This window comes from Equus asinus, chromosome 25 (assembly GCF_041296235.1).
Source record: "Equus asinus isolate D_3611 breed Donkey chromosome 25, EquAss-T2T_v2, whole genome shotgun sequence".
Taxonomy (NCBI): Eukaryota; Metazoa; Chordata; class Mammalia; order Perissodactyla; family Equidae; genus Equus; species Equus asinus.
The window spans coordinates 34230873-34258233 of NC_091814.1; the positions used below are offsets into that span (position 1 = coordinate 34230873).

At 48.9% G+C, this 27361-nt stretch overlaps 1 protein-coding gene across 4 annotated transcripts in view; it reads right to left on the bottom strand.

Moving 5' to 3' along the window:
* PACC1 (proton activated chloride channel 1) overlaps positions 1 to 27361 on the bottom strand; it is a 32547-nt gene that overhangs the window by 4344 nt on the left and 842 nt on the right. The window contains exons 1-7 of one of the 4 annotated variants that reach the window (XM_070497671.1): positions 24159 to 26724; positions 23812 to 23908; positions 10644 to 10879; positions 9022 to 9173; positions 4203 to 4345; positions 2753 to 2897; positions 466 to 573 (exon numbers count right to left, since the gene is read on the bottom strand). In XM_070497671.1, coding sequence (XP_070353772.1) covers positions 466 to 573; positions 2753 to 2897; positions 4203 to 4345; positions 9022 to 9173; positions 10644 to 10755 — 660 coding nt within the window. In that variant the 5' untranslated portion in view covers positions 10756 to 10879; positions 23812 to 23908; positions 24159 to 26724. Of the gene's footprint in view, positions 1 to 461; positions 574 to 2752; positions 2898 to 4202; positions 4346 to 9021; positions 9174 to 10643; positions 10880 to 23811; positions 23909 to 24158; positions 26725 to 27361 lie in introns of those variants that run through there. The other 3 variants (XM_070497670.1, XM_014834810.3, XM_044758622.2) reach the window with 3 other exon arrangements.

Here is a 27361-nt window from a genome sequence, read left to right on the forward strand (position 1 = left end):
CTGAGCACTCTGCTGGGCACCAGATAAGTCACGGTGAACAAAAACAAGGTCCCCACCTTCAGAGGACAACAGTCAAGTGACGAAGACAAGATTAAACAAACAATACAGGGGCTGGCCCCGTGGCCGAGTGGTGAAGTTCGCGCGCTCCACTGCAGGCGGCCCAGTGTTTCGTTGGTTCGAATCCTGGGCGCGGATGTGGCACTGCTCATCAAGCCACGCTGAGGCAGCGTCCCACATGCCACAACTAGAAGGACCCACAACGAAGAATATACAACTATATACTGGGGGGCTTTGGGGAGAAAGAGGAAAAAAATAAAATCTTAAAAAAAAAAAAATACAGAGCATGAACATCATAAATATGAAGAACAAACTGATTTGGGCTAGGAGAGAGGAGGAGGGCCTGCAAGGATGAGCCCGAATGCTCAGGCCAGGGAGTCTGCTCTCATCATCTTAAGTAATACTCACATCTTGGACTTTCTGGATGAAGGGGTCTTTCCACTCGAAGACCACAAAAAACAACTGAGCACTTTTCTCGGCAGCTGGCCTCTGGTCATTGTAGTTAACCACGCTCGTCTAGGTACAGAGGAGAGAGAGCAGTGTTACCGCCTCGGTGCCCTCCCCTGCCCGGCCCATGGGAAAAGAGGGTAGGGGGCCTCAGACCTTGGCTCTCCTCACACGACGTTTTGGAGGAAGAGAGCCAAAAATCTCATAGACACAACCCTTCTGCAACTGGTACCAGAGACAAGACTTTGTCTTGTCTTGGTTTCCATAGTTCTTCGGGGGAAATGGCTAGGATCTGGGATGTACAAGAAGTGTTTTGGATGGTTACCAAAATCTCATTAGGTATCTGTAGTCGTGATTAAACCATATTAAAAGTACTGCATAAGACTCACAATTAAATGCCATAAAAATCCCAAATTTCAAAATACTTGATCTTAAGAGCTGAGTATTTCAACCCTTCTGGTCTACAGGAACAAAGCACCACCTCACAGGTCCCCACAGCTGAGCGTTTCCTGTAAGTGTGTCGTAGGCATGTTCGCTAAGGTCTGGTTCTCGGTTACTAAAGCGGCTGCGTGGCGTCACAGAGAGCAGACAGGTTCCAGAGGCAGGAGCCCAGCCCCGGGCCAGAGGGTTGGGTCCATCATCTGATCTGAGCCTGCGCTTTGCCACTCATAAAACGGGACAAAATGCCCACCTCACGGAGGGGCGGTGAGGGTCAAATGAAACAATACGTATGAAAGAATTTTAAGCTTTAAAACAATGTAAAAACATTTAAAATTTTTGTTCAAAAGCGTTCATGTGCCCCACCAAGACTTCCAATTCAGACAACAACGAACGGCACATAAAGCAATCTAAAATGCAGAGGTCCACTGGGGTTGTGGCCCCCTTGGTTTCAGAGCACAGCTGGAACCACCAGGAGAGCCGGGGTCCACTGGGGTCACACCCGACTGTAAGGGGAACACACTGAGTCTCTGTTCTCATCTGTTGTGGGGCCAGATGAGAAGGGACCTGGAGTTCCTGGAGAAAAGTGTGGAGTAAAAATCCAGGAGATGACAGTTATCTTACAAAATAGGAATATTTTAAGGATCTGTTGCCAGGGGGGTTGTCGCCTTTTAAGGCAGGAAAAAAGCGCCAGTCGTCTTGCAGAAAACTGGCTTTTAGCCCTCCCCAAAGGCCTCCAATCCAGAGTCGTCCCAGGAGCCAGGACATGGGAAGGGGCAGAGCTGGAGGAGCGTGTGGCTTCTGGCCCATCATGGCCCTGTCAGTTGGAGGAGCTCCTTCTCCTCCAACCCAGCCCTCTCCAGTGCTGCCCCTCAGAGTCCAGCCCAAATGCACCACCACCTCTGCGGAGGAGCAGAGGGGGCGAGAAGAGCCCCGTCTCCTCTCTGCCTCTGCAGGTCCCCAGCCACTGACACACGGGACGCTCAGGCTCTGGGTGTGGAGGCCACAGGAGGGCGGAGAGCCACTGCCAAGGCAGAAGCCCCCAAGGTGGGCGTGCAGCCTGGCTTTTGGGGGAGACTGACAAACAGCCCTGTTGAGGCAACCAAAACGTCCCATCCCCCCATCCTCACTTGCTTTTTCCAAGGTCCTCTCCATGCGTCACCGGGATCACGGCTAGAAACTCCCTGCCTATCTCCTGGCTCCAGGCCAGTGGGCTGAAGACTTTTTGATCACACTTCCCATTAATAAAAATTTTGAGCATGTACCCAACATATTTATAACTTTCTTAGAAGTGATGTGACGTTACTATCATTGTTCTAATGTTACATGCATTTTTAAACATTCAAAAACAGAAAAAGGATGAGATAAAAAATTAACACAAAAAGCAAGCTACTATTTCCCTCCTGCATCCCAGTGGATCATCACGCGCGTGCAACAGTTTAGGGGCCACTGTAGCAAGTCTCTCTTCCCTGCAAATAACTGATCTTTCTGCAGCTGCCCGTCTCTCAGAGCGCCAGGGGGTGCAGGCTAAGGACACAGGCTCCAGCTTCAGATACAGCTGGGCGAGTTACGCACTCTGCAAAATGCAGAGGTTTCTGCACCCCTGTGTTCTGTGAGGACCAGCAGTGACGGAGGGAAAGGGCCTGGGAAGAACACGTAAACCCCTGCCATGGGGTCCCTGCTGATCATGATGACGGTCTCCCCAACCCTTAAGACCCTGCGGAAGGTCATCTCCTCTGTGAAGCTTCCCTCCACCCCAGATGCAAGGGGAGAGTCACTGGCAGTGCAAAGCAAACCCAGTGCCACCCACCTCCTGCCGGAACTCCACTGCTTCCCGCCCGTCCTCCTCCTTGGTCTTCACCAGAGACATCTTGACCCACGTGCGGAAGCCCCCAGAGAACTTCCAGCTGGAATAGGCGCTCTCACAGGCCTGCATGAAGCCCACCCTGTCTGGGCTTGGAGGACAGAGAAGAAAGGACCAAGTCAGTCAGGCCTCACAGCAGGACTCACACGTGGCCAGACAAACTCCAGCCCCTACTTCGAGCCGGTTTCTTTGCTGGCACCACCAGGATGCTGCCTACTCCCTGCTGCTTCTCCAAGTTCTGCTTCCTGGCTTCTAAATGGTGAGGCTTCTAAATCACTCAGCTCAAGGCAAGAACGCGATCCCTGAAGCTCCCAGTGGGAGAATTCCTCCTCCTTCCTGCCCCCTCGTTCCCACCACCTGCTCCCAGGGCCATGGGCACTGAAGGCTGCAGACACGCCCCACAGCACAGTGCTCCTGGCAACTCGGAGACCACTGGACGTCAGCACCTTGAGGACCCCTCCCTGGCCTGTCAGCCTCCCGGTGGAAGGCTCAGAGAGGGGAAGAGAGTTCCTTGGGGAACTCCCAGCCAGATGGAACACCCACAGCGTCTGCCTGGGGTGGTGGAGGTGCAGCAAGATCATCAAGTGCACACAAGCAAGTGGAAACGGCAGTGCAGTATTAAGGAAGCTCACGCAAAGAGCACACAGAGGGCATGGGGGTAAGGTGACACAGGCCAGCTTCAAGCGGGGAAAGAAGAGGGAATAAGTGGCCAAGAGGGCAGAAGATGCCAAGGCGGAGGCTTCACAAGCTCCAGAACAGGAAGGACGGGGCAGTGTTGGTGTGAACGGCAGAGGAAGCTGCCTCTCCTCTGCTGTGGCTGCCTCCCTACTTCCTCCAAATGAAGCCCCAGGGCTCCACAGGACCCACGGGGACCGAGTCACCCTCGACTCAGGCACATGCAGAAAATGAGCAATGAGCACTCTGGGCCCTAGAGATGGCACCATGGCGTGTCTCCATGGCAGACAGGAGCTGTCATCCTCATATTAGAAACGTGTGGCTAACACACACCAAGCACTCAGCAAGGGGCAGACACAGTTCCCCAGACCCTGCAGGGGAAACCTGGCACAGGGGAGGACGGCCCTCAAGGGGCCACACGATCAAGGCTGCACCCTCCTGTCTTCAGGAGCCCCAGCACCGGGCTGACCAAACCTCTCTGCCGGATGAGGCCAGCTCTGCGTGCAGGAGTCAGAGCAGCCCCCGCACCAGACTTAACTGTGTGAGGGGTCTCATGGACCAGCTGAGCCCGAGGCCCTTCTCCAGTTGGTCCTTCTTTGGGCCAGTGGGTCATCCGCAGCCCCGCTCCCCTGTCCCCGCCCCCACGCCCTAGCCCAGGGATGTGCAAGGCTGGAATAAGATGGAGTATACAGCAAACCCACTGTGCACTCTAAAAGGCCACCTTTGCAGGAACTCCTGGAAAGAAGAGAAGAGGAGGTAATCGATGGCGCTGAAGTCCTCGCTACTCTTGTTCAGGCGGAACTGGAGGAAGACCAGCTCCCGCTTCTTCACTTCACGGGGCCCCTGCACGACCAGGGCGGACTTCTGCAGAGACACAAAGGCCAGAATCTCAGCCCTGGGAGAGCTGCGTGGCTGCTCCCGACCCTCGCCTGGGGCACAGAGACTTCAGAGTCTGCCTGGAGGCCTGACTGGAAAGCCCAAACCTCCTCAGCGCCCTGGCAGCCCCCAAAGTGACCCTGGCCACACCCTCCTGCTCAGGGAGCCAGGTCGGCGCCTGCCTCCTGCTCAGCCCTCAGGGCAGCTCTCCGGGTCTAGTGCCCCAACCAGAGCTGCATGCGCCTCGTCCCCTGTCCACTTTTCTCATCGGTTGGCTGGGCCATGGAAGCTCTTTATCTAGAAAGGACATGAACTTCCATCTGTTATATGTACAATGTTTCCTTCTAGTCTGTTGCTTTTCTGTTAACTTTGTTTCTAATGCCATTTGTTATATGAAGCTCTAAATTTGCTGTAGTGAAATTTATAAATCTTTTTCTTTACATCTTCTGGGTTTTGCTTGCTAAGGAAAATTATATCAATATTACATCAAATCACATAAATTATATCAAAATTATATCAATATGCTCCTCTACTTTAAAGCACTTTTTTAAAAACTTTTTTACATTTAGAGGCTCTCTATGCCTGGCTTCCAGTTTTGTATACGGCGTGCACAGGGCTCCAACTCTCCAAACAATGCGAAGATGTGGGCTGGACCCCGGGTGTTCACACCGCGCTGGCACCTGACTGGGTCCCCCCGACGTAACTCCTCCCCTCCACAAGCCCGGCGGGTTATTCTGTACCTGTGCTCCTCCAAATGTACTTTAACACAAGCGTGTGAAGTTCCATGAAAAAAATCAACCAGGACTTTTAACTGTGATGATAAGGACTTCAGATTAATTTGGGAAAAAACATCTTTACATCAACTTTTATAAATGCTCTACAGATAGTTGAAAAGAGTGAGAAGTCTGTCAGGCACAAGCATTACACACACTCGCTCTAAATTTATTAACTGTGCTACTCACTTCTCATCCTTACTACTCTTTGTCTTTGATCTGTGAATTTCTGAGAGGTGTTAGGCCCACTCTAAGGTGATAGTATTTTTTATTTCTAACAGGTTTTTCCTAAAATATACAAACAGTATGCTGTCCTGCACATGAAGATTTATGACTGTTACATCCTCCCGGTGGAGAGAAGTGGAGTTGAGCCTCTAATCCATATTAAACAGTCCTCTTTTAACTCTTTACACCTGGAATTCCATCTTAACTGATATTAATATTGCCACTCCACTTCTTCTGGTTACTGTTGCATTTTCTCAAGAGATCTCTGTCCATCTATTTATTTTCAACCTTGCCATGACACGTTATGTGGCAGCAGAGAATGCTAACCGTCCCCAGTTTCCATCGTCCACTTCCTCCTGCAGAACCAGAACCGCTTCTCCAATCCCAGATTTTAGCAGAACACAGTCGCCCTGCTGGAGCCTCATCTCTGGCCTCAGATGTGGCCACGTGACGGAGTTCCTGGAATATGCCCAAGTGACTCACACAGCTCAGTGTCACGCTCTTAAAAGGGAACTGCTTGCCCTCCATTTCTCACCTTCCTGGGAGCAAGCACGTGTACACACGCTGGCGAGCCAGTGCTGACCACAAGGACCAGGACAATGCTACGGGGATGGCAGAGTGACAGACAGAAGCCATCGCTGACCATCCTGAGGCAGTGCAGCCCACGGTGTGGCACAGCCTGCATGCCCAGACCATCCCCATAGAAAGAAACAGACTTCTCTCTCGTCTCAGCCACAGTGTTTGTCCAGGGTGTCTGTTTTTGCACAGTAGCTTACCCTGTTCTCTGACCAATAAATAAGTTGTTTTCTGGAACTGGTAACAACCACCTAAAATGAGGCATCAGCTTAACATTTGGACATGGGGAATAAGGCGGGTGGCCAGGAAATAGATACGGGTCCCACAGGCTAGAAAGGTGGTGACCTTCATTGTACCAGACCAAAGCATTCAGTAAAAATTAACTAGATTATATCGAGGGCACAAGAGAGACTAGAAAAATAACTGAGAATCTGAAGATGGACGAGGTAGGACCACATGAGACCCCTGGCTGGGTCACTTTCACATGGACTCCACAGCACGCAAACAGCCAGAAGCCTACACGTTTCTGCGAACACAGGGGAGGGGTGCAGGAGAAAAATAACAACAAGCCAGCCTCCAAGTCCACCCTCAAGCCGCCCCCTGACTGTGCAGCAGGAAGTGGGTGTCCACAGCTGTGCAGCCCAGGAAGGGCCTATTTCCTAATTCACTCCGGACACGGCCACGGAGGACCACCACCATGGCAGAGTCTCCAGCGGGCAAGGCCAGGGGCCACAGAGGACACAGAGGTCTCCAGCAAGATGCTCCTTCCATGCTGAGGGCGGACATCTCCCAGGTCCCCCCAGCAGGGCTTCATCGCTGCCTTGAGAGTAGCTGCTGTGCGCGTCCCATTCTTCCCTTCCCCACGCGGGAGTTCTGCTCTGCATCTCTATTCCTCCTCCCCTGCTGGGCCCTGGTTTAAGGTGGGGGACCTGGGGCACAGGCAGCAGAGAACTTCGCTCTTAGTTTATGGCTATGGACTGCGGAGCCACATCTAGAGTTGGTGGAGAACACTAATCATCACCCAGAGCTGGAGGCAGTAACTGCAATCACCTTAGTTTTCACGGAAACAACTCTCCTTCTCTGTCCTTATTTCATGGGTTTTTATAATATTCAGTTAAATTACGTAACTATTATAACAAGTACAACAGGCATAAACGGGTTTGGGAACTAACGCAGTGGACTCCTAGTAAATGTCCTACTCAACTGGGGAGCCAAGAAAGGACATCCAGAGCGCCAGCACCAGCTGGGCCATTTAAGCAGGCACGGGCGCCCAGTGAGCAGGTTTACAGATGGAACGGACAGAGCTGGGATTTCTATTGTCTATCTGGCTCTTCATTAAAATTTTTTAAAATTTTGCTTTTCATTTAAATTATATTCCATTTCCCTATTCTTGACTCCACTCTATTTGTCCCTCCGGGTCCTTCTCTTCTATGCTGTTGGTTACATGTAAATGTCTAATGACCCTTAATTCTCCATCTTTATTTCTGATGGATTAGACTCGTGTAGGTCTGGGGTGTGGGTTTCCTCCTAAGCAGATCTCTCACAGGCTCGCCCCGCCTCGGGCTCACTGTGAGGACGCTCCGTGGCAGTGGGCAGGGAATGCCAGCAGGCCGGGCTCTCCGAGTACTTCTCTTCCGGGAAGAGACCCTCTCCTGGTGGATCTCCTCCCTTCCACTGTGGAGGTCCAGCCTCAAGTGCTGCTTTCTCTCTGTCCCAAATGCCCAAGCGGTGAGCCTTCCGTTACCCTATGTGGAAAACAGCCCTGGGCCTTTTACCCAGAAGCAAACACTGTCCCCAGCGGCCCTGTGTGCCCTCGGAGGGCAAAAGGTGTGGCAGGCCCAGTGAGCAGGTGGTCCCGTAGTTACTATCCTGACCACTACCCCACGGCCAGCCCCGCTCTTTGAAGGAGCTCAAAGTCGGGAGGTGGAAGGAAAGCTTTCACCTCTACAGTCCTCTCCTGCATCTGCTTTAGGGTACAGGTTTCCTCTGATTTGTTTGCTCCATCAATCTAACCGAACTTGCTATTTATATTTTGCACCAGTTCCTCAAGATTTCTGGTCCACTGGTGGATACCCTTTCTTAGTTTGCAGGGCTATTATTGATATTTTATTCTATTTTTTTGCAGGGGTGGGAATCATTTCAGCAGGATTTTACGAGGAAGCCTAGAGTAAACATACTAACAAAAAATCTTAGTGTGATTCTTTCATCTTAAGACCCACTGGCAGCTCGCTATCTATCGCCCAAAGGAGCAAGTGCTCCGCAGCACGACCCACGTGCTTTTCTCATCCGGCCACCGCTTCTGCCTCCCGCTGCTCTTCTGGGGGCATCTGACCCTCCAGAAACACCCCATTACTGTAATCTTGCACAGAGGCACAAACACCACATGCAGTTTCTTTCCTCGGTGTCTTGGTGCAGAGTTCCTCTGCCTAAGAAACCTTTCCTTCCTCTCTTTGACCTGGGAAACTTTTACTCAGCCCCTTTCTAGCCTTGTTGAAGCAAAGATATGAGATGAAAAGGAGAAGATGTAAATCAATTCCTTGTCTGCCTTCAAAACCCTGTGCAGGCACCGCTCCTCCCTCCCGTCCACGCCCCAGCCGAGCTGAGCTGCAGGTGACGCAGGCCCGCACAGGACCCTGTTCCTTCTTTACATTGGCCTATTTCAAAATATGGATTCCCAGGCCCCGTGCCCATGAAAAATGGTCCAGTCGGCCTCATGTGGAACCCGGGAACCTATATTTTCAGAAAGTAGCCCAGCGACTCTCTCGAGCAGGCAGGTCTAGAACCCACTTCACTGTGTCACCCTGGGCCCACCCTGCAGCCCTTCACCCTTCTATCAAGGACAGGATCTTATCACGTGGTCAGGAATCCCTGACGGTCACTCCGAGAAGGCTGAAGGCCTCGCTGCCCTCCCTGAATGCAGCCAAGCCAGCAATGGCCGCAGCTCCACCTGGCACAGCCTCGTGTCTGCTGGGGGCCAAGGGCCCGCAGCAAGGACTGTGTGAGACCACCCAGCAGAGAGAAGACGGGGCCCTTGGAGGGCGGGGCTGACAGAGCAGCCCACCCAGACCCAGTTCGGGGAGACAGAGTTACCACGGTCTGATTGGAGAAAGGGTCTGTGTAGTTGATCTTCTGGGTGATGCAGTTCATGTCTCCTGGCTGGCCAGGGCTCCTCAGAGGGGGAATGACCTCGTAATGGTGCTTACAGCTGAGCAACTGAGCCTGCCCAGGGTACAGGGCAATACCTGGGGGGATGCAAACAGGGAAAAGAACGTCACAAGTCACAGTCCCTGACCACACCCCTAAAACCATGTCATGTACACTTTTTCACACCCATCAACAACCTGAGTTCAGGACTCCCTGGGTGACTGCAGAGGAGGCAGAAGGAAAGGGTTATAGAGGGTGGGGAGCCATATCCCCTCTCATTCTGCCCTCAGAAAGCCCTATCCTAATCGGGACATGACCCCTCCTCAGGCAGGGGGTGCCCTGGGATGCGGCCTCCCCAGCACCTGCGCTGAAACCCCCACTTCAAAACTCTGCTCTGTACACTCCGAGGGGCCTCAGTGACTGAGCCTAGCTCAGTCTAATCCCCCAGCAATGCCACCCACCTGCACAATCACGGGGGGCCCTCGGCTGTGGGATTCCCCAGATCTCAGTTTCTCTCTCACCTCCTTCTCTGACGGGGGGCTCCACCTGTGCAAGTTGCACCCCAACAATCCTCCCTCTGCCACAGCCAAGGCACCTGAGCCAAGGCTCTCCTGACAGGAGCTGCTCCGACCTCAGTGGCAGAAACACTGAGAGCAGCACATGGCACCAGACCCAGGCGGAGCTCAGAGACACTAAGAGACCAGAGACAGAGTAAAACCCACAGATAGAGACCGAAGCAGACACACAGAGAAGACGGACAAACATGAGACGGACAAAGACGGGCGAAGGAGCCGTGACCAGCATGCCTGTCGAGAAGCCCCAGGCAGAGAGGACCCGAGACTGGCCCTGCCCTGGGAGTGGGCCATCTGGAGGGTCACCTGGGCACGCTGTGGGCGGAGCAGATGGCACACACCAGGCGGGCAGAGCCTGGCCCCAGAGAGCCCTTGCCTCCCCGTTCCCTCCCATGCTCCCAGAGCCCAGGGCCAGCTCCACCGCCCTGGAGCCGACAGTGTGCTCCACAGCAGAGCTGACTCCCTGCTCTGGGACAAGACTCCCTGCTGAGACAGGGATGGCCGGTGTGGCCTGGGAGCCCCCTCTCCAGGCAGGACCCCACCACCTCTGGATGGCCTTGCCTCCCCCTGCCACCTCTAATCCCTACTTCTCCTCTTCACTGGCCTCTGGCTCCAGCCAGGCCAGACTCATCCTCTCCCGAGAAGCCCTCTGCCTCTCCACACTCACCTTTGCTCCTGCTGATCCTCCTCCCAGAAAACTCTTCCCACCTGTAAAAGCCCAGCCCAAACACTACCTCTGTGCAAAGTGTTCCTTGCCCACCTCAGTTCTGCAGTGACCACTCCAGGCTCCGCCCACCTCTCTCCCCGGGACATGACATACTGTGCTGGGTGCCCATGGCAGCTCTTCAAGTGTGTACTCCATACCTAGACTGTGTCGACCCCTCCGCCCTGCCCGTGGTGCCCAGCACGATGCTGGCAGTGCACTGGCGGCTCAGGGAGCATTTGCAAGCTATGCTCCAGACCTGGGCCCTGATGCCTGTCCAGGGTAGGCTCTACCTGGGGCGTCGTAGCGATCCACCTCCTTGTAAGACACCGACATGACGGGGTGCTTGAGTTTCTCACGGAAGTCCGTGATGGTCTGGTAGACCAGGAAGACGGCCACGGCCATGAGCAGCAGGTAGATGAAGATGAGCAGCACCGAGAAGACGTTCTTCAGGCAGGCCTTGCTGAAGCGGATGCTGCTGGAGGCGGACTCGCTGTCCAGGGCTGAACGACAACAAGACACCTGTGACCTGCGGGCGCAGGTGCAACCAGAGGAGGTCGGCAACCTCCAGGCCCTGCACCTGCTCTACCAGGTGTGCAGGCGGCCACCCCCCTCTACAACCCCCCCACCTCTGCTCCCTCCTCCAAATAATAACACATGGCCCCTGTCAACACTCACTACACACCTACACTGCCAGGAAGGGGACCCCGAGCTGAAGGAGACTCGGTTATCATCTTTAAGGAGCCTCCTCTCTAGAGGGACAGACAGTTACAATCCAACAGGGAGCCGGCCCCAACCTACCTCTCCGGCCTTATCCCTCATCACCACTCCAAGCCCAATGCCCCCCTCCAGCTGTACTAAATGTCCCTGTTCCTCTGGGTGCCCTCCTCAACCCGAGCCCCTCCCACTGGCCAGGCCCCACGCCTGGCCTGAAGCACTTTTCTTCCACAGCTGACTCCTATCTCATGCTTCAGATCTCAGTTTAGAAAGGCATTTCCTCGAGAAAGCCTTGCCTGACCCCTAACTTGATTAGGGCACCCCTTCCTCAGTGTTCCTGGGGCACCCTACATGTCCCCTGTCTGTACATGCCACTGTCTACATGTCTCTTTATCCCCTAGGCAGTGAGTTCCATGAGGGCGGGGACAGGGCCAGACTTGCTCACAGTGAACCCTTAGCACAGTGCCTGAAATAAGCAAGCATTCGGCATTGATGTGGTAAATGATCAAATGTGTCCTGATGCCATTCCTACCACAGCTCTGCCTCTCCCGCCTGCTCCCAAACCATCCCCAGCCTCGATGACTCTCTGCTCTGGACTGAACTGTGTCCCCCCTAAATTCATACACTGAAGCCCTAACCCCCAATGTGACTGTATTTGGAGACAGAGTATTTAAGGTTAAATGAGGTCATGAGGGTGGGGCTCTAATCCAATGGGACTAGTTTCCTGAGAAGAGTAGGAAGAGACACGAGGGATGCACGCACACAGAGAAGAGGCCACATGAGGACACGTGGAGAAGGCAGCCATCTGCAAGCTGAGGAGAGGGGCCTTAGGAGAAATCGAACTTGCCAACACTATGATCTTGGACTTCCAGCCTCCAGAACTGAGAAAAAAATTCTGTTAAGCCACCCACCCTGGGGTACTTTGTTGCAGCACCCCAAGCTGAGTGACACACTCCCACAGTGCTCCTTGCGCCATGCTATCTCTACTCTTCGGCTGAAACTGTGGCTCCCTGAGGAAAAGCCCTATTTCCTCCACAGCAGCTGAGCACAAGGCTGAGGATGAGAAGCTCGAATGTAAACCCAAAAAGGTATGTGCTTGGCTTCATACCACCTTTCTACAAATAACAATTATAAAATTTGTACAAAATATTTAAAAATTATTTGAAGGCACTGGAGAAGGATCAAAAGCTGGCAGAAACTGGAAGAGAGTCTCAAAAGAAAAGAACTGCACCTGGTGAGATCTGTAAATTTGCAGCTTTTTGCTTGGGGGCCCTCACATCTCTACAAGGCATGGTTCAGGGTGACAGTGGACAGAGTTCAGGGCTGGCAGAGCAGTCAGAAAGGTAGGGGGGACCCCGAAAGGGAGGGAGCCATAAAGGGGAGTGAACTTCCAAATCTGCAAATAAAATCTCCAATTCTTGGCTGGAGACTGCTGAGGGCCTGCAAAAAAGCAGCAGCTGGAAACTGGAAGAATTGAATGGAGATTTCAGCTGCTACTAATGCACGGGACACAGGAGTTTGGAACTTAAAGTTTGCCACATTAATTACCTGCTAAGAAAAAAATTCTTCAAAGGATCATAACAAATCCTCTGTAATGTATCCTTTATAATGTCTAGTGTTCAATCAAAAATCACTAGGCAAAGAAACAAGAAAATGGGCCCCGTACTCAAGAAAAAGAAAAGCAGTCTCTAGAAACCAATTCCAAGGTGAATCAGATGTTGCAATGAGCAGACAGGAACTTACAGAACTTAAAGGACCTAAAGGAAAATATATAGACAAGGAATGCACAGAGGGGAGGCAGAAACTATAAGCACTAGATTGAAATTCATGACTGAATCTTTCTGAAACGAAAAACTATATAGTTCTTAACAGCAAAAGATGGCAGAAAAAAAAGGAGTCAGTGTCGTTAAAGTTAAATTATCCAACCTGGAAAAAAATATTGAAGAAAAAAATGAACAGAGCCTACACGACTATGGAACAATATCTAGCAGTCTAACAACATGCAACTGGAGAGAGAAAATGGGTCAAAAAATAAGGTTTTAAAAAAATAATAGCCCAAACCTCCCAAAACTGTAGAAAAAACATTAATTTGAAGATCCAAGAAGCTCAATACATGCCAAGCAGGATAAATAAGAAAACCACTCATATGCAAATGATAGTCAAACTGCCAAAGCAAACATTAAAAACGAAAATCTTGAAAGAAGCCAGAGGGGGAAAAAAAGATATATTACATACAGGATATTTTATCTAACGATAGGCAACTTTTGATCAGGAATATTTGTGGCCAAAAAATAATGGAACATCTTTAAAGCGTTAAAAGAAAAAAATTTTGTCAACCCAGAATTAAAGTATTCCAGCAAAACTAACCTTCAAAGATGAAGGTGAAATAAAGATATTTTCAAGCATAAAAGGTGAGAGTTCATCGCCAACAGACCTGCACTACAATGCATGCTAAAGAAAATTCTGAAAGCTAAAGGAAGATGACACTAGATGATAACTCTCATCACTGGAAATGTTAAGTAAGTGGGTAAATATAAAAAGCTATTTATACATTTTTAAAATTTAGACCATCTAAAGCAAAAGTTATACAACAATCTTGTAAGGTTTATAACTTGCAGGAAAGAAGAACAGAGAAACAAACATACAGGAACAGCAGAATGGCAGAACCAAATCCAACAATATCAATAATTACATTAAATGTAACTGGACTCAACACTTCAATTAAAAAGGCAGAGACTGTCAACCTGGATTAAAAACGAGACTCAACTAAATGCTGTCTATAAAAGATGGACTTGAGGGCCAGCCCTGATAGCCTACTGGTTAAAATTCAGTGTGCTCTGCTTCGGCAGCCTGGAATTGATTCCTGGTCGTGGAACCACACCACTTGTCTGTCAATGGCCATGATGTGGCGGTGGCTCACACAGAACTAGAAGGGCTTACAACTGGAACATACAACTATGTACTGGGGTTTGGGGGAGGAAAAAAAACATAGAGGAAGATTGGTAATAGATGTTAGCTCAGGGTGAATCTTTCCCAGCAAAAAAAAAAAAAAAAAAGGACTTTAAATAGAAAGATATAAGACTATTTGCTCATAATTATTGCTTTCATTTAAAGGCACAAAAGCAGGGTCTGGCCCAATGGCACAGTGGTTAAGTGCATACGTTCCACTTCAGTGGCCCGGGGTTTGACGGTTCAGATCCCGGGTGCGGACATGGCACCACTTAGCATGCCATGCTGTGGTAGCTGTCCCACATAGAAAGTAGAGAAAGATGGGCACAGAGGTTAGCTCAGGGCCAGCCTTCCTCAGCAAAAAGAGGAGGATTGGCAGCAGTTAGCTCAGGGCTAATCTTCCTCAACAACTACAAAAAAATAAAAGCACAAAAGCAGGATCAGCACAGAACTATCCAAGTGTCCTATGTTGGCAGAGATAAGGAAATCATGCATTTAATACTTCTACAAACATGCATCAAGCATCAACTCCAGATGCAAGAGGTGTGCTAGGTGCTTCAGGGAGATGCCAAGAGGGAAGGATTGGTGGTCTGCACTACAAGTCCTAGAGAATTCAGAAGGATGGGAGGACGTAAAATGTGAGATTTCCTTTGCTCAAAGGGAAGAATGGGGAGTATGGGGAGAAGGGCAGAGATCGGCAAAGGCTTTGCAGAGGAGGCTGCACAGCCCTGTGCCTCAAGCACCAGGAGGATTTTGCGTAAGAAAGAATTTGATGTTCATTATTCACTTATTTTCTGAACTGAAAATCAGACCAGATATCCAGCCCTGTGGTTAAGAGCATGAGCTTTAGAGTCAAAGAGATTTGGGCTTCAGCTCCAGCTCTGCTGCTAACTACTCTGTGACCCAGGACACGTTACTTAAGGTTCCTAAGCCTCACTTTCCTTATGTGAAAAGGAAATAATCAAGTCAATTTTATAGGATGTCCGACAGAAGTAAATGTGAGAATGTTGCAAAATGCATTACAGAATGCCTGCTCAATTAATTGCTGTCACTGGAGAAACAAAATGTACCCTCTAACCCCCAAAAATGAAGCCCTAAATGATGAAGACAGCAAAAATGAAGACCATGGCACTATAATCTCTTAATAATAATGAATTACAAAAGGTATATGCCGAAAACAAAAGAGAGGCGGGCAGAATACAGTGTCTTTCACATAGGAGACATGTAATGTTGCCACGTCTATTAAATGAATAACTCAAACAATAGATGAGCTAAGTCTTGCAAAGCTAAATAGCTACATTTAATTTGTCAGAGAATACTCGTCCATCTCAGGCATGTAAACTATAAACCAATTGGTGTGCCTTGCTATTTTTGGCAAAATACTTCAGAAAGTTTCTCCTTTATGAGGAAGAGTAAATTCCCAGAAGTGTCTGTGAGGTTCCTTCAGGCCATAAAGAACAGGTTATTGAAGGCAATGAACGTTTCCTCTGCAGCTACAAAGAGAAGTGAGGAACCAGGAAGCCCCAAGGAAACCGCCTGGGCAGCTGAGAGCAAAGCCACCACAGCACCCAGCAGGTCCAGTTCTCCTAAAGGAATTTAGGTAATTCTCTTTTTCAGCTTCTTTTGTCTCTGATTCTACTTTTTTTTTTTTTTTTTTTTGAGGAAGATTAGCTCTGAGCTAACTGCTGCCAATCCTCCTCTTTTTGCTGAGGAAGACTGGCCCTAAGCTAACATTTGTGCCCATCTTCCTCTACTTTCTATGTGGGACACCTACCACAGCATGGCATGCCAAGCAGTGCCATGTCCACACCCAGATCCGAACTGGCGAACCCCAGGCCACCAAAGCAAAAGGTGCACAGTTAACCGCTACGCCACCGGGCAGGCCCCTACTTTTGCTACTTCTTATTGTTATTAGAGACTGTGTGTGTCAATTTCTGCTCACTCTCAGCTTTGCTATCTCCCTTCTCTTCATGTTACTCTCATGACCTTGGTCCGCTTTACTCAGTCTGTCTCCATGAGTCCTACGTTCAGAGCCTCTCCCAGAGAGCACCCTGCATAGGGCGCCCTGTCAGACATATCACCAGACACCACCCTCCTGCATACCCAGCCTCAGATGGTTTTGCTCAGCTCAGGTGCTGATTCTTGATCAGTCACGTGTAGCTGGGCTGCAGGGCCACAGGATCCGCAGTATGGTGGTCTGTCCACAGGGACACACCCAGGCCTGCTTTGCTTGGAAGGCACTCTCAGCTCCCACGGTCCATGTGGGACCACAAGCCCACTTCCAGACGTGGCAGGTAAAAACATCCACTGTCACGAGCTGCTCAAAACTGCAGTGGCAACAGGTATCAGGCTGCTACATTCTAATGGGGTTTGAAAAGATCACAAGACAAAACTGAAGGCACTCTCAAGTGACTGATTTGATGCATAACCTCGGAATAGGATTTTTAAGAGCTGGTGGGAACTAAAAGGCCATCTGATCCAACCCATTTCTTGTGCAGTGACCCAGGTCCCACAGTCACTAACCGAGCACAGAACGACAGTCCTGGAGCCCCAACTCCTGGACAATGCTCTTCCTCTACAAGACAGTGAACATTAGTACTTAAGATTCCAGCCACTAATGATGATAAAAGAAGGTCTGATCGAAAGAATATAACTTCACAACAAGTATAAATCTGGGACATCTTTAAGGTAAACTGCTTATTACATCCAGTCTGAACCATATAATGAAGACGAACAAGGAAAAGCCTTTGCGGGCGGGTATCCACTCCTTCGTAAACCAGATAAACAGGATTTGAAATGTTCTGCCTCCATGAAGCCTTCGATTAGGGAAAGAGATGAATCTCTCCCTACATGTTCTTGAAAATTCTAAAAGCACTAATTTCAGGCACAGAGAGGTCACATGACAATCGTGTCACTGGCTTTGTCTGGCAGAGGTACTTGGACAAATTACTCTTGTGGGAACACTGGCCAAGACGGTCTCCTTTGTCTCACTCACAGAAGTCAAGTTTAGCTTGTTTTTGTTTTTTTTCTCTGAGGAAGATTCACCCCGAGCTAACAGCGCTGCCAACCTTCCTCTTTTGGTATGTGGGCTGCCACAGCATGACCACTAACAGATGAGTGGTGTAGTCGACACCTGGGAACCAAACCCAGGCCAACAAAGCAAAGCGTGCCAAACTTAACCACCAGCCCACTGGGGCTGGCCCAACTTTAGCTTCTTTACAGGTCTGTTGATCCACAAATTGGCGTGTAATGTGAATTAAAACTGTAAAACTACGTATCATCCACACATGCTATAAGTGACACTCCAATTCTGAAACTAGATGCCATTACATCTTACAACTTAAAAAAAAAAAAAAGTGCTAGATATTTGACAAAATGTCCCATGCACCCTGCAGTCAGAAAAACCAAACACTGGCTTTTTCTGTAGCAAGCTGGATGAATGTGTTTTAAAAGTATACATTCTTTATAAAACTGCAAATTTACATTGGTAGAAAGAGAAAAATAATGCACAAGATTTCCTCGGGAAAGGTAATTCATGAGTTTTGTAAAAATCCATGACAAAATTGCTTCAAAACCCCAAATTTGCCCCAGAACGTAAGTCAAGCCATTAAAGGGATATGTGATGAGCAATTCAATTTCTGAAAACACTGTGGGACCTTTATTCACAGGAAGGGGAAGTGGTTCTCTACTATAACCCTGCAAAACTCTACCCTTGCAGAGAGCAGTGGGCTAAGATGCTTCTGAATGTGAAGATGGAATGAATCCTTTGTCTAGCCTTTTTTTTTTTTCTTTTTAGTGATGGGGCAGATTTGTTGTTTTTGTTTGTTTTGTTTTTTGAGATGTAATTTACACACCATAATGCTTACCCTTTTCAAGTGACTATACTTAGTTTTTAGTATATTCACAAAGTGTGCAACCATCACCATTATCCAATTATAGACATTTTCATTACCCAAAAAGAAACTCCATACCAATTAACAGTCACTCCTCCTCCCTCCTAGTTCCTGGCAACCAAGATACTACTTTCTGTCCCTACAGATTTGCCTATTCTGGACATTTCACATAAATGGAATCACACAACATGCGGCCTTCTGTGTCTGAGTTTCCCACTTAACGTGTTTTCAAGATTCATCCATGTTGTAGCATGTACCAGTTCTTCATTCCCTTTTATTGCCAAATAATATTCCATTGTTCACACAATACATCATTTTATCTATCCATTCATCAGCTGATGGACATTTGGCTTGTTTCTACTTTTTGGCTATTATGAGTAATGCTGCGATGAACATTCACGTATAGTCATGCACTGCATAACGACAGGAATACGGTCTGAGAAATGCGTCGTTAGGTGATGTCGTCATTGCGCGAACATCACAGAGTATACTCACACAAACCTAGCTGGCATAGCTTACTACAAATCTAGGCTATATGGTACTAATCTTACGGGACCACCATCATACATGCAGTCCATCACTAACCAAAATGTCATACAGCACAAGACTGTACAAGTTTTTGTGTGGACACAAGTTTTCATTTCTCTTAGGTATATACCTAGAAGCAGAATTGCTAGGTCATACGGTAACTCTGCATTTAACCTTTTTGAGGAACTACCAGACTGTTTTCCATAGCAGCTGCATGATTTTACATTCCCACCCGCAGTGTATGGGGGTTCTAATTTCTCTACATCCTCACCAAAACTTATCACCCATCTTCTTGTAGCCATCCTCGCAGGTGGGAAGTGGTATCTCACTTTGGTTTAGATTTGCATCCCCTGATGACTAATGATGTTGAGCATCTTTTCATGTTCTTATCAGTCACTTGTATATCTTCTTTGGAGAAACATTATTCCGATTCTTTGCCCATTTTTTTAAATGGGTTATTTGGTTTTGTTATCGAGTTGTAATAGTTCTTTATATAATCTAAATACAAGGCCCTTACCAGATATGTGATTTGAAAATTTCTCTCATCTTGTGGGCTATCTTTTCACTTTCTTGATAGTATCCTTTGCTGAAAAAATGTTTCATTTTGATGGGGTCCAATTTACCTATTTTTTTCTTTGGTTGCTTATCTTTGTCTATTCTATTAACATACAGTTGTTTCCATGGAGAACTAATTGTAATGACTAATTAACCAAGTGTATTCCTCAATTTGGTTACATCTCTGACGTAATAAAGTGCTTATTCAATTAGCACGTCTCGTGTTATTTCTCCCTTTGAAAAGAATAATAAGTAGTTGTGATTCCTTTGACAGATTGAGCCTTTTACCACATTACGGTATGAGATTATTTATCTTGAGAATAAAATGGGGAATTTGATCCTGAATGTTTGGGTGCTTAACCTGAACCTCTGCTGCTGAATGCTCAGCACGCCCAGCACCCTACTGCTGTCCTCCTGTCTGGCTACTCCTCCCTCCAGGCCGTCCATTCAAATCCAGCTCCAACTCCTCTTCTGGCCCCGAAATGGACAAGGGACATTCCCCGAGGTTCAGTCTTCATGGCCCTCCCCTGCTGATTCTACATTCAGGCCCTGGCTTTCCTTAAGGCTCCTAACCCTCCCGCTGCCGGACCTCTTCCACTTTCACAACTCCAGTCCTCACCTCTCTCCAGTCAATCCTACACCTCTCATTGCCTCCGGGCCATCTCCACCCAGACACATCATATCAACTGAAGCTTGGGATGTTTACAGCAGATAAGCATCTTTTCTGAGCCACTTGGCCCTCTGGACTCTAGAGGTCATCATTCTCCCATTCACGTGGCTTCAAACCTCAGAATCTTCTTTGTGTCTTCCTTTTCTCCTCTCCCACATCAAAGCAGTCTATCACGGTAGCCTGTGTCCCTCTTCACCTAAATCCAGCTCCGCACCACTGCCACACTCATCTTCCTTAAATGCCCACTTTACTCCTCTTACTGCTCTGCTCCAAGCCCTTTAAATACTCTCTGCTCCCCAGATAAAGTCCAAATGTGACACTCAAAATCCTCCATAACCTGACCCAGTCTATGTTTCCTTCTCTCACTAACCATCCACTCCAACCACACAGCGCTACCTACCGTTTCTAAAATGTCCTATTTTCACCCCTACCTCCACATGGTTGCACGTGCCATCTCTCCTCCCTGGCCAGCCTCTTCTTTCTCACCTACACATCACCCTTCCTTCAGATTAATCCCCCTTCCTGCACCAAGCAGCCCTCCTTCATTCATTTCAGAGGCACCTGTCTCTACCATTTCTTTGGCTCTCATTCATTCATTCAAGTGGACTCCGATGAGACGCTTTCCTGCTCCAAACCCCTGCCTCCCTCTGGTCCCAGAATGCAAATATATACCAAGCACCTAAAGGGATTGGGGCCGGGCACTCTACTAGGCGTTGGAGTTACAACGAAGAGGTGGAAAAAGACAAAACCTAGTGCCTCACAGAACTCAGGGGCAGGACCAAGAGGTTGATAACAATTAAAAAATTACATTCAATAAACATGACCTCTCAACTAGGCTAAATGCTACAATGGAAAAGCACTGAGTGCTAGGAAAGCAGATAACATAGAGAAAAGGACCTCGTTAGACTGTTCAGGGCAGGCTCTGTAGAAGTAGGGACAAAAGCTCTTCTTTGGGTAACCTGCCTTCTCTCTCTCCGTGTCCTGAGTTCCCGGAGGCAGGCCATGTCCCACTCACCTTCTGTGTGGCTTTAGCACTTGGCATAACAAGTGAAGGAGTCCATGAGTGACTCTGATGGAAGAAGGGGAGGATTTAGGAGGAAGAAAGCATCTCATCTAGGAAAAACTGAGCCAGAGTCAGAATACCTTAGAGACAGCCCTGGGTTCAATCTGAGCCCTGCCACTCATTAACTTTGAGCACGTTACTCAACCTCTCTGTGCCTCATGTTCCTCATCTATAAACTAGGACTAGCCATCTCCCTTACAGAATGGCCATGAAGATTACGTGATAAAGTACATATAAAAAACCCTACACAGGTGTAGTACATGAAAGCACCTAATAAATGGCTGCTGTCATCATTACCATTATATTTATTATTGTTAGAGGACTGAGAGGCAGGAGATGAGCTCTGAGAGTTGCGTATCAGGTCACCAAATTCGGGCCAAGTCACCACTGAGACCAGCCAAATGGACTTCTGAGAAGTGGATCTTCTACGCTCTAGAAGGGAGATGCACCCAGCAGAGTTTCCCCCAAAGCAGGGAAGGCTCATGCGAGTCCATGGAACTACTCCAAATCTGCTTTGCCTAAGGTCTGGCTTCCTGCTCCGACCAACTTCAGGCTTTGAGGCAAAAGAGAAGCTGCTAAGGTCAAAGGTCATCATGGCCACTTCCTAATCTATCTATAAAAGGAAACTTCATTTTTCCATGTCTGGCCTCCTTTCCCTTCCTCCTGCTGCCTCCATCTATCCTTTTCTGATTGGAGGCAAGAGGGCAGTGCAGGGTGCAGTAGGCAGAATAACGGCCCACCAAGGATGCCCAAGTCCTTATTCTGGGAATCTGTAAATATGCCAAATTACATGGTAAAGAGAAATTAAGGCCGTAGATGGGATTAAAGTTGCCAATCAGCTGACCTTAAAACAAAGAAATTATTCTAGATTATCTGCGTGGCCCCAATGCAGTCACAAGGGCTCTTCAAACGTGGAAGAGGGAGGCAGAAGTCAGGGTGAGAATGATGAGATGAGAGAAAGACTCAACCGGCCGGTTTGAGACGGAAAAGGAGCCGTGAGCTAAGGAATGAAGGCAGCCTCCAGAAGCTGGAAAAGGCACTAAAATGGACTTTCCCCTGGAGCTTCGAGAAAGGAATTGAGGCCGGCCAACACCTTAATTTTGTCCCACTGAGACCTGTTTTGGACTTCCACATCCAGACTATCAGATAATAAATTTGTGTTGTTTTAAGCCACTAGGTTTGTGGTAATTTGTTACAGGAACAATGGAAATTAATATACAGGGCCTTTAAACTGTTCTCCCTGGGGCCTTAGGACTTTGGGGCAGTGCCTGGAGTCAGAGTGGGGGCTGTCACGCTACTAGCATTTACACGTTGGGCTTCAATAAAAGCAGGCTTAAGACATTTTTTAAAAACCAATACAGCAGGAGAGAGTTTGGGGTCTTGATCCAGTCTGTCTGTTTACCAGCTACGCGATCTTCCCACTCTTTACTTAACCTCCTGAGCCTCAAGTCCTCATCCGTAAAAATGACCAGCTCCCAGGCTTGTTATGAGAATTAAATGGGGCGATGGGTATGACAGAGCCTGGCCCAGAGGAAGCAGTCAGCGAACACGAGCTGCCCTTCCAGCCTCCTTCCTTCTACAAAGTCTTCTCTAAGGATTAGATGCAGTCACAGAATTTCCTACACAGTTCCGCTCCCCTACAAATACAGGAATCGAGAGGAGCTGAATCCCACCTGCCTCAGTCCACCTAAGAAGCTGGAGTCAGGCGGGGGCTCCATCCACTCATTCATTCAGTCAGCAAAATGTTTATTGCATGGCCAGGGCTAAGGCGGTGAGCAAAATGGATTGGTCTCCACCCTCATGAAGCTTACATTCCAACGGTCAAGCAATCAAATATATCACTCCATCAGCGACAGCTGTGAGGGAAAGGTGCGCAGGCTAGGAGCCCAAGTCGTAGAGTTGGGGGGAAGGGATCTAGCCAGGAGGTCAGAGAGGGCTTTGTAAGAAAACATGAGCTGAGAGCTGAAGAAGGATTAGGCATTAACTAGATGACAGAGGGAAGAGAATTCCAGGCAGAGGAGGAAAACAACAAAAAAGCCCAATGGTGGGAAGCAGTGAGGCCCAAAGTAAGAGGCCAGCAGGGCTGAGGGGGCAGAAAAAAAGGGGAAGAAAAGAAGGAAGGAAAAAAGAATGACTCCCAGGTTCAACTGATGGGTGGTGGTACCATTCCTGGAAACAGAAAACAGTGGAAGAGGGCCAAGCTGGGTGGGGGGAGATCATGAGGCGATTTTGGACACGTGGAGTTTAGGGTACCTTGGGTAATCCAAGCAGAGCTATCACCGGGCATCTGCATATACAGGATCCATAAGTCTGGAGTTTCTAGGTAACCTCTGGGCTACAGACGTAAATATGGCAGTCACGTGTAAGCAAGGGGTGACTGAAGTGGAGGAGGGGGCCTGGGTGAGATCGCCCTCTAGACTGAGGCAACGGGGCCTTTGACAAACGTTTAACATCCAAGAGCTGGATAGTAACTGCAAAGGAGTCTGGAAGGAGTGGTCTGAGAAGGGCTATATTACGGAAGCTAAGGGAGCAGAGTGTATCCAGGGGGAAGAGTGGTCGACTTAATGCAAGGCTCCATATGAATGGGACCCTCATCACCTAGCTGGGCAACGATACTGAAGAGGCCCCATGTCCGAGATACTGAAGAGGCCCCATGTCCGAGAGGTGGGGCCTATTAGATTAGCTCCCAGAGGGCCCTGGGAAGGGACCCAGATATTAGAGGCTCAACTGCTAACAGCTTCCTAGGGAAAAAGGAACAGAAGAGCAGAGACCCAAAGCCCTTGCTATTGTATCCAATGGCCTGACTTCAGGTTTTATCTGATTCTAAGGGGCAGGAGTGGAGACGTCAAACCGGAGCAAGGGAAAGAGCAGATACTGGACACATCCTCTGTCCCATGGCTGGTTAAATATGTGTAGCTTTAAAACTAGGGCAACACTTGAGATCCCACACCAGGGTGCAGGGCAGGGGGGCTCCTCCCCTCCCTCGGGTACCCAGCTGGTGAGGCACCTGGACTGAGGCCTCCAGCTGCAGCAACAGCACAGCACCGTTTTCCAGCACTTCCAGCCCCAGCACCGAACCCACTTACCTGGTAAGATTCCTGCACCTTGGACTCTGCCTGTCTCCTTTTCCTGCTCGTCCGCCTGCTCTGAGTTCTCAACCACCTGATCCAACTCCTCACTCAGCTAAAGGGAGAAAAAAGGTCAGCTCCATCAGCCTTGCATTTCTGGGCTCGAATAAGAAAGCAGAAGCTGCTTCTCACTCAACTGTTACCAAAAAAATCACATGATGTAGGGTGTGTTATGCCAGTTCTACAGATGAGGACACTGCAGCTCAGAAAACTCAAGTAACTTGCTATATATTAGTTTCCCACAGCTGAGTTAACCAAGCACCACAAACTGGCCGACTTAAAACAACAGAAATTCATCCGCTCACAGTTCTGGAGGCTGGAAGTCTAAGACCAAGGTGTCGGCAGGGTTGGTTCCCTCTGAGGGCTGTGAAAGAGAATCGTGCCCATGCTCTCTCCTAGCTTCTGATAATGGCTAGCAATCCTTGGCATTCCTTGGCTTGCAGATGCATCCAATCTCTGCCTCCGTCTTCACACGAAGTCTGTGTGTCTTCACATGATCATCTTCTTGTAAGGCCACCATATTGGCTTAGGGCCCACCCTATTCCAGCATGACCTCATCTTAACTAATTACATCTGCAATGACCCTATTTCCAAATAAGGTCATTTTCTGAGGTACTGGGGTTAGGACTTCAACACGGTTTTTTGGCGAGATACAATTCAACCCACAACACTTTCCATGGCCATAGAGCCAGGAGTCAAATCCAAGTTGGTCTAGCTCCAAAGCCCATGATCTTAACTACTTCCCAAGGGAGGAGGAAATGTGGCTAAGACTCCGCTGAGAAAGAGGAGGGAACAGAGAAGCTGGTGTGAGAGCTCTCCAGAACTTGGACCAAAGTCCACCACCTCAGGCTGCAACCAGCAGGACAAAGTGGGGAGGGCAATCCATCCTAGAGACAGATGCTAATTAGCAGCCTGGTAGCAGGTAACCTCAACCTCATTGCGTCAGTGTTCCCACCTGTCAAATGGGGAAAATGACGCCACTGAGGAGGCAGGGGGGCAAAAAAGGATAAACAGTGATAACCAACAAGCCTCTGTAGCATTAAGGAAGGCGGCCGCAGAGATCAAGACCAGAGTTGAGAGGAGGACCAATCACTGAACTGGGAGGGCAGAGAAGGCGATAGGTTTCCCAAACATTTTCTTAGGCACACAGTGTCAGTGATGAAGGTCTCAAGACACTTTTATTAAAAATTCATCTCCAAGGGGCTGGCCCCGTGGCCGAGTGGTTAAGTTCGCGCACTCCGCTGCAGGCGGCCCAGTGTTTCATCGGTTCGAATCCTGGGCACCGACATGGCACTGCTCATCAAGCCACGCTGAGGCAGCGTCCCACATGCCACAACTAGAAGGACCCACAATGAAGAATGTGCAACTATGTACTGGGGGGCTTTGGGGAGAAAAAGGAAAAGAATAAAATCTTAAAAAAAAAATTTTTTAATTAAAAAAAAAATTCATCTCCAAGAGACTTGAGTTAAAATAAAGCTCTTTGTGTATCTATTATTCTTCCATTTGCCTCTCCACGTGTCCACTCCTGCCCCTTAGAATCAGGTAAAACCTCCAGTTTCAAGCTGTCCAAGCTCCAAAGAAAAGAAAACCAACATGTGGGAGAGGGCTGGGAGGCTGGAGGAGGCACCATGAGACACAGGCCCTCAGCGGGAGCACAGATCAAAACGTCCCCAGAGTTCCTGCTGGCCAAAGGGAAAGGAGGATGTCAGTCCTGGGAAGGCCCAAAGTTCTCTGATCCAAGCCTCACCCAGGCTCAGGCTAACCCAGGTGGCAATGCGCTCCCAACCCAGTTCTCTTCCTGACTACTTGCAGCCATAATGAGCCCACCTCCTTGCCTGCACCTCGCCAAATTCTCAGCATGCCCCCAACCCCTAAAGCCAAAATCTCCCCTCAGAAAAGAAACCAAACTTGGAGCTAAGTCCACTCTCAGAATGACCCAGGCAAGAAAAATGCAGGCCACTCACCGGAGGCCTCCTTCTTCTGAAGAAGGGGAGAGACAGGGACTTCAGAATGGGCCACTGAAGAAGGCAAGGGAAGGGTTCCTCCCACTGTCTTCCACTGTGGGGGTGCCCCCAAATAGAAACTGACTCCACCCTCAGCCTTGCCCCTGCCACCAGGATAACTGCCTATATTTTAATAAAGATTTTAGGAGCCCTGCTAGGTAAGGAGATACTGCAGGTTATATGTGGATGGTGAGGGACATGGTCCTGTAAACCAGGACCCCAAACCTCCCTAGGAGCAGGAGCTGCCCAGGTCCTGTTAACAAGAGCTATCATCTACTGAGAGGTCACTACCACCAGGCACTGAGCAAAGCATGTTCCAAATACCAACCCATCTAATTCTCACAACCTATGAGACGGGGGACTATCATTACCTTTGTTTTGCAGATGAAGAAATTTGAGGCTCAAAGAAGTGAAGTGACTTGACAAAAGTCACAGAAATGGCAAGGGGCAGAGCCAGGATAGGAATATGGGCTTTTTGACTTCGAAGTCCTCATATTTACCCACTAGGCTTTACTCTCTCTAAACCTGAAAACTTTCAGAGTCAGGGAAAGACACAAGCCATTCCCCAGGCTTCCCTCACTGTCTAGGGAATGGAATCTAGGGGCCACAGAATCCACAGCACTGGTTAAAATCCATCAGGCTCCTTTTGGATAAAGGAGATGGTAGGAGAAATATAGAAATCTGTTGCAAAGTCAGATTCCAGTCCAGGTCCTACACTAAAAAAAGGCAAGTCAGGTAAATCTCATTTGTCTTCAACTCAGTTACCTCTTCTACTGTGGGACTAAGCCATCTGCTTTATATACTCCACACAGTATTATTTACAAAGGGAGAATGTACATCAATATTGACCACTATTGATCAAAACAGCAGCAGGTTCATGTGAGAAGGACAGGCAGAATGCTAGACAGGTCTGGGCAGTCATCTCCATAGAGCATGAACAACCACCCCCCCCCCCCCCCACCCGGGACTTGAATAATGGGGGCATTTTAACCAATGGAGTTTGAGAGGGAGTTGAAGAAATGGTGCGAGCACAGGCATAAATGCAGCTAAACAGGAGCACATTTTTAAGCAGGAGCTTCCAGTGTGGCCAGAAGCTAGATGGGTGAGGAGATGATGAAGGTAATAGAAGATACAGCTGCTGAGCTGTATAAAGCTTTGAAAGCTTGCTAAGAAGTTTAGACTGTTCTGGGTAGACCAAGGGCAGCATCAGGTGTATGTAAAAAAGGAATGCTCTGGGATCAAGGCAGGGCCTCAAAAGGAATCTGCACAGCATGGGGGACACCAAAGGGAGAGGTGGTAACACACTATCACACTCAGGTGGTTGGAGCACAGGGACCTGAGGATTGAGGATGTGAAACTGCCTGAACTTGCCAAGTAAGGGGGGCAAAGTGAAGGGCACAGGGGAGGAAGACTACCAGCGATGACCAAGGCGTGGGACCCGAGAGGAGGAGAGCAGGTCACTAGTCTCAGTAAGAGGCAGGAGGAAGAGCTGGTCTGAGGGAAAA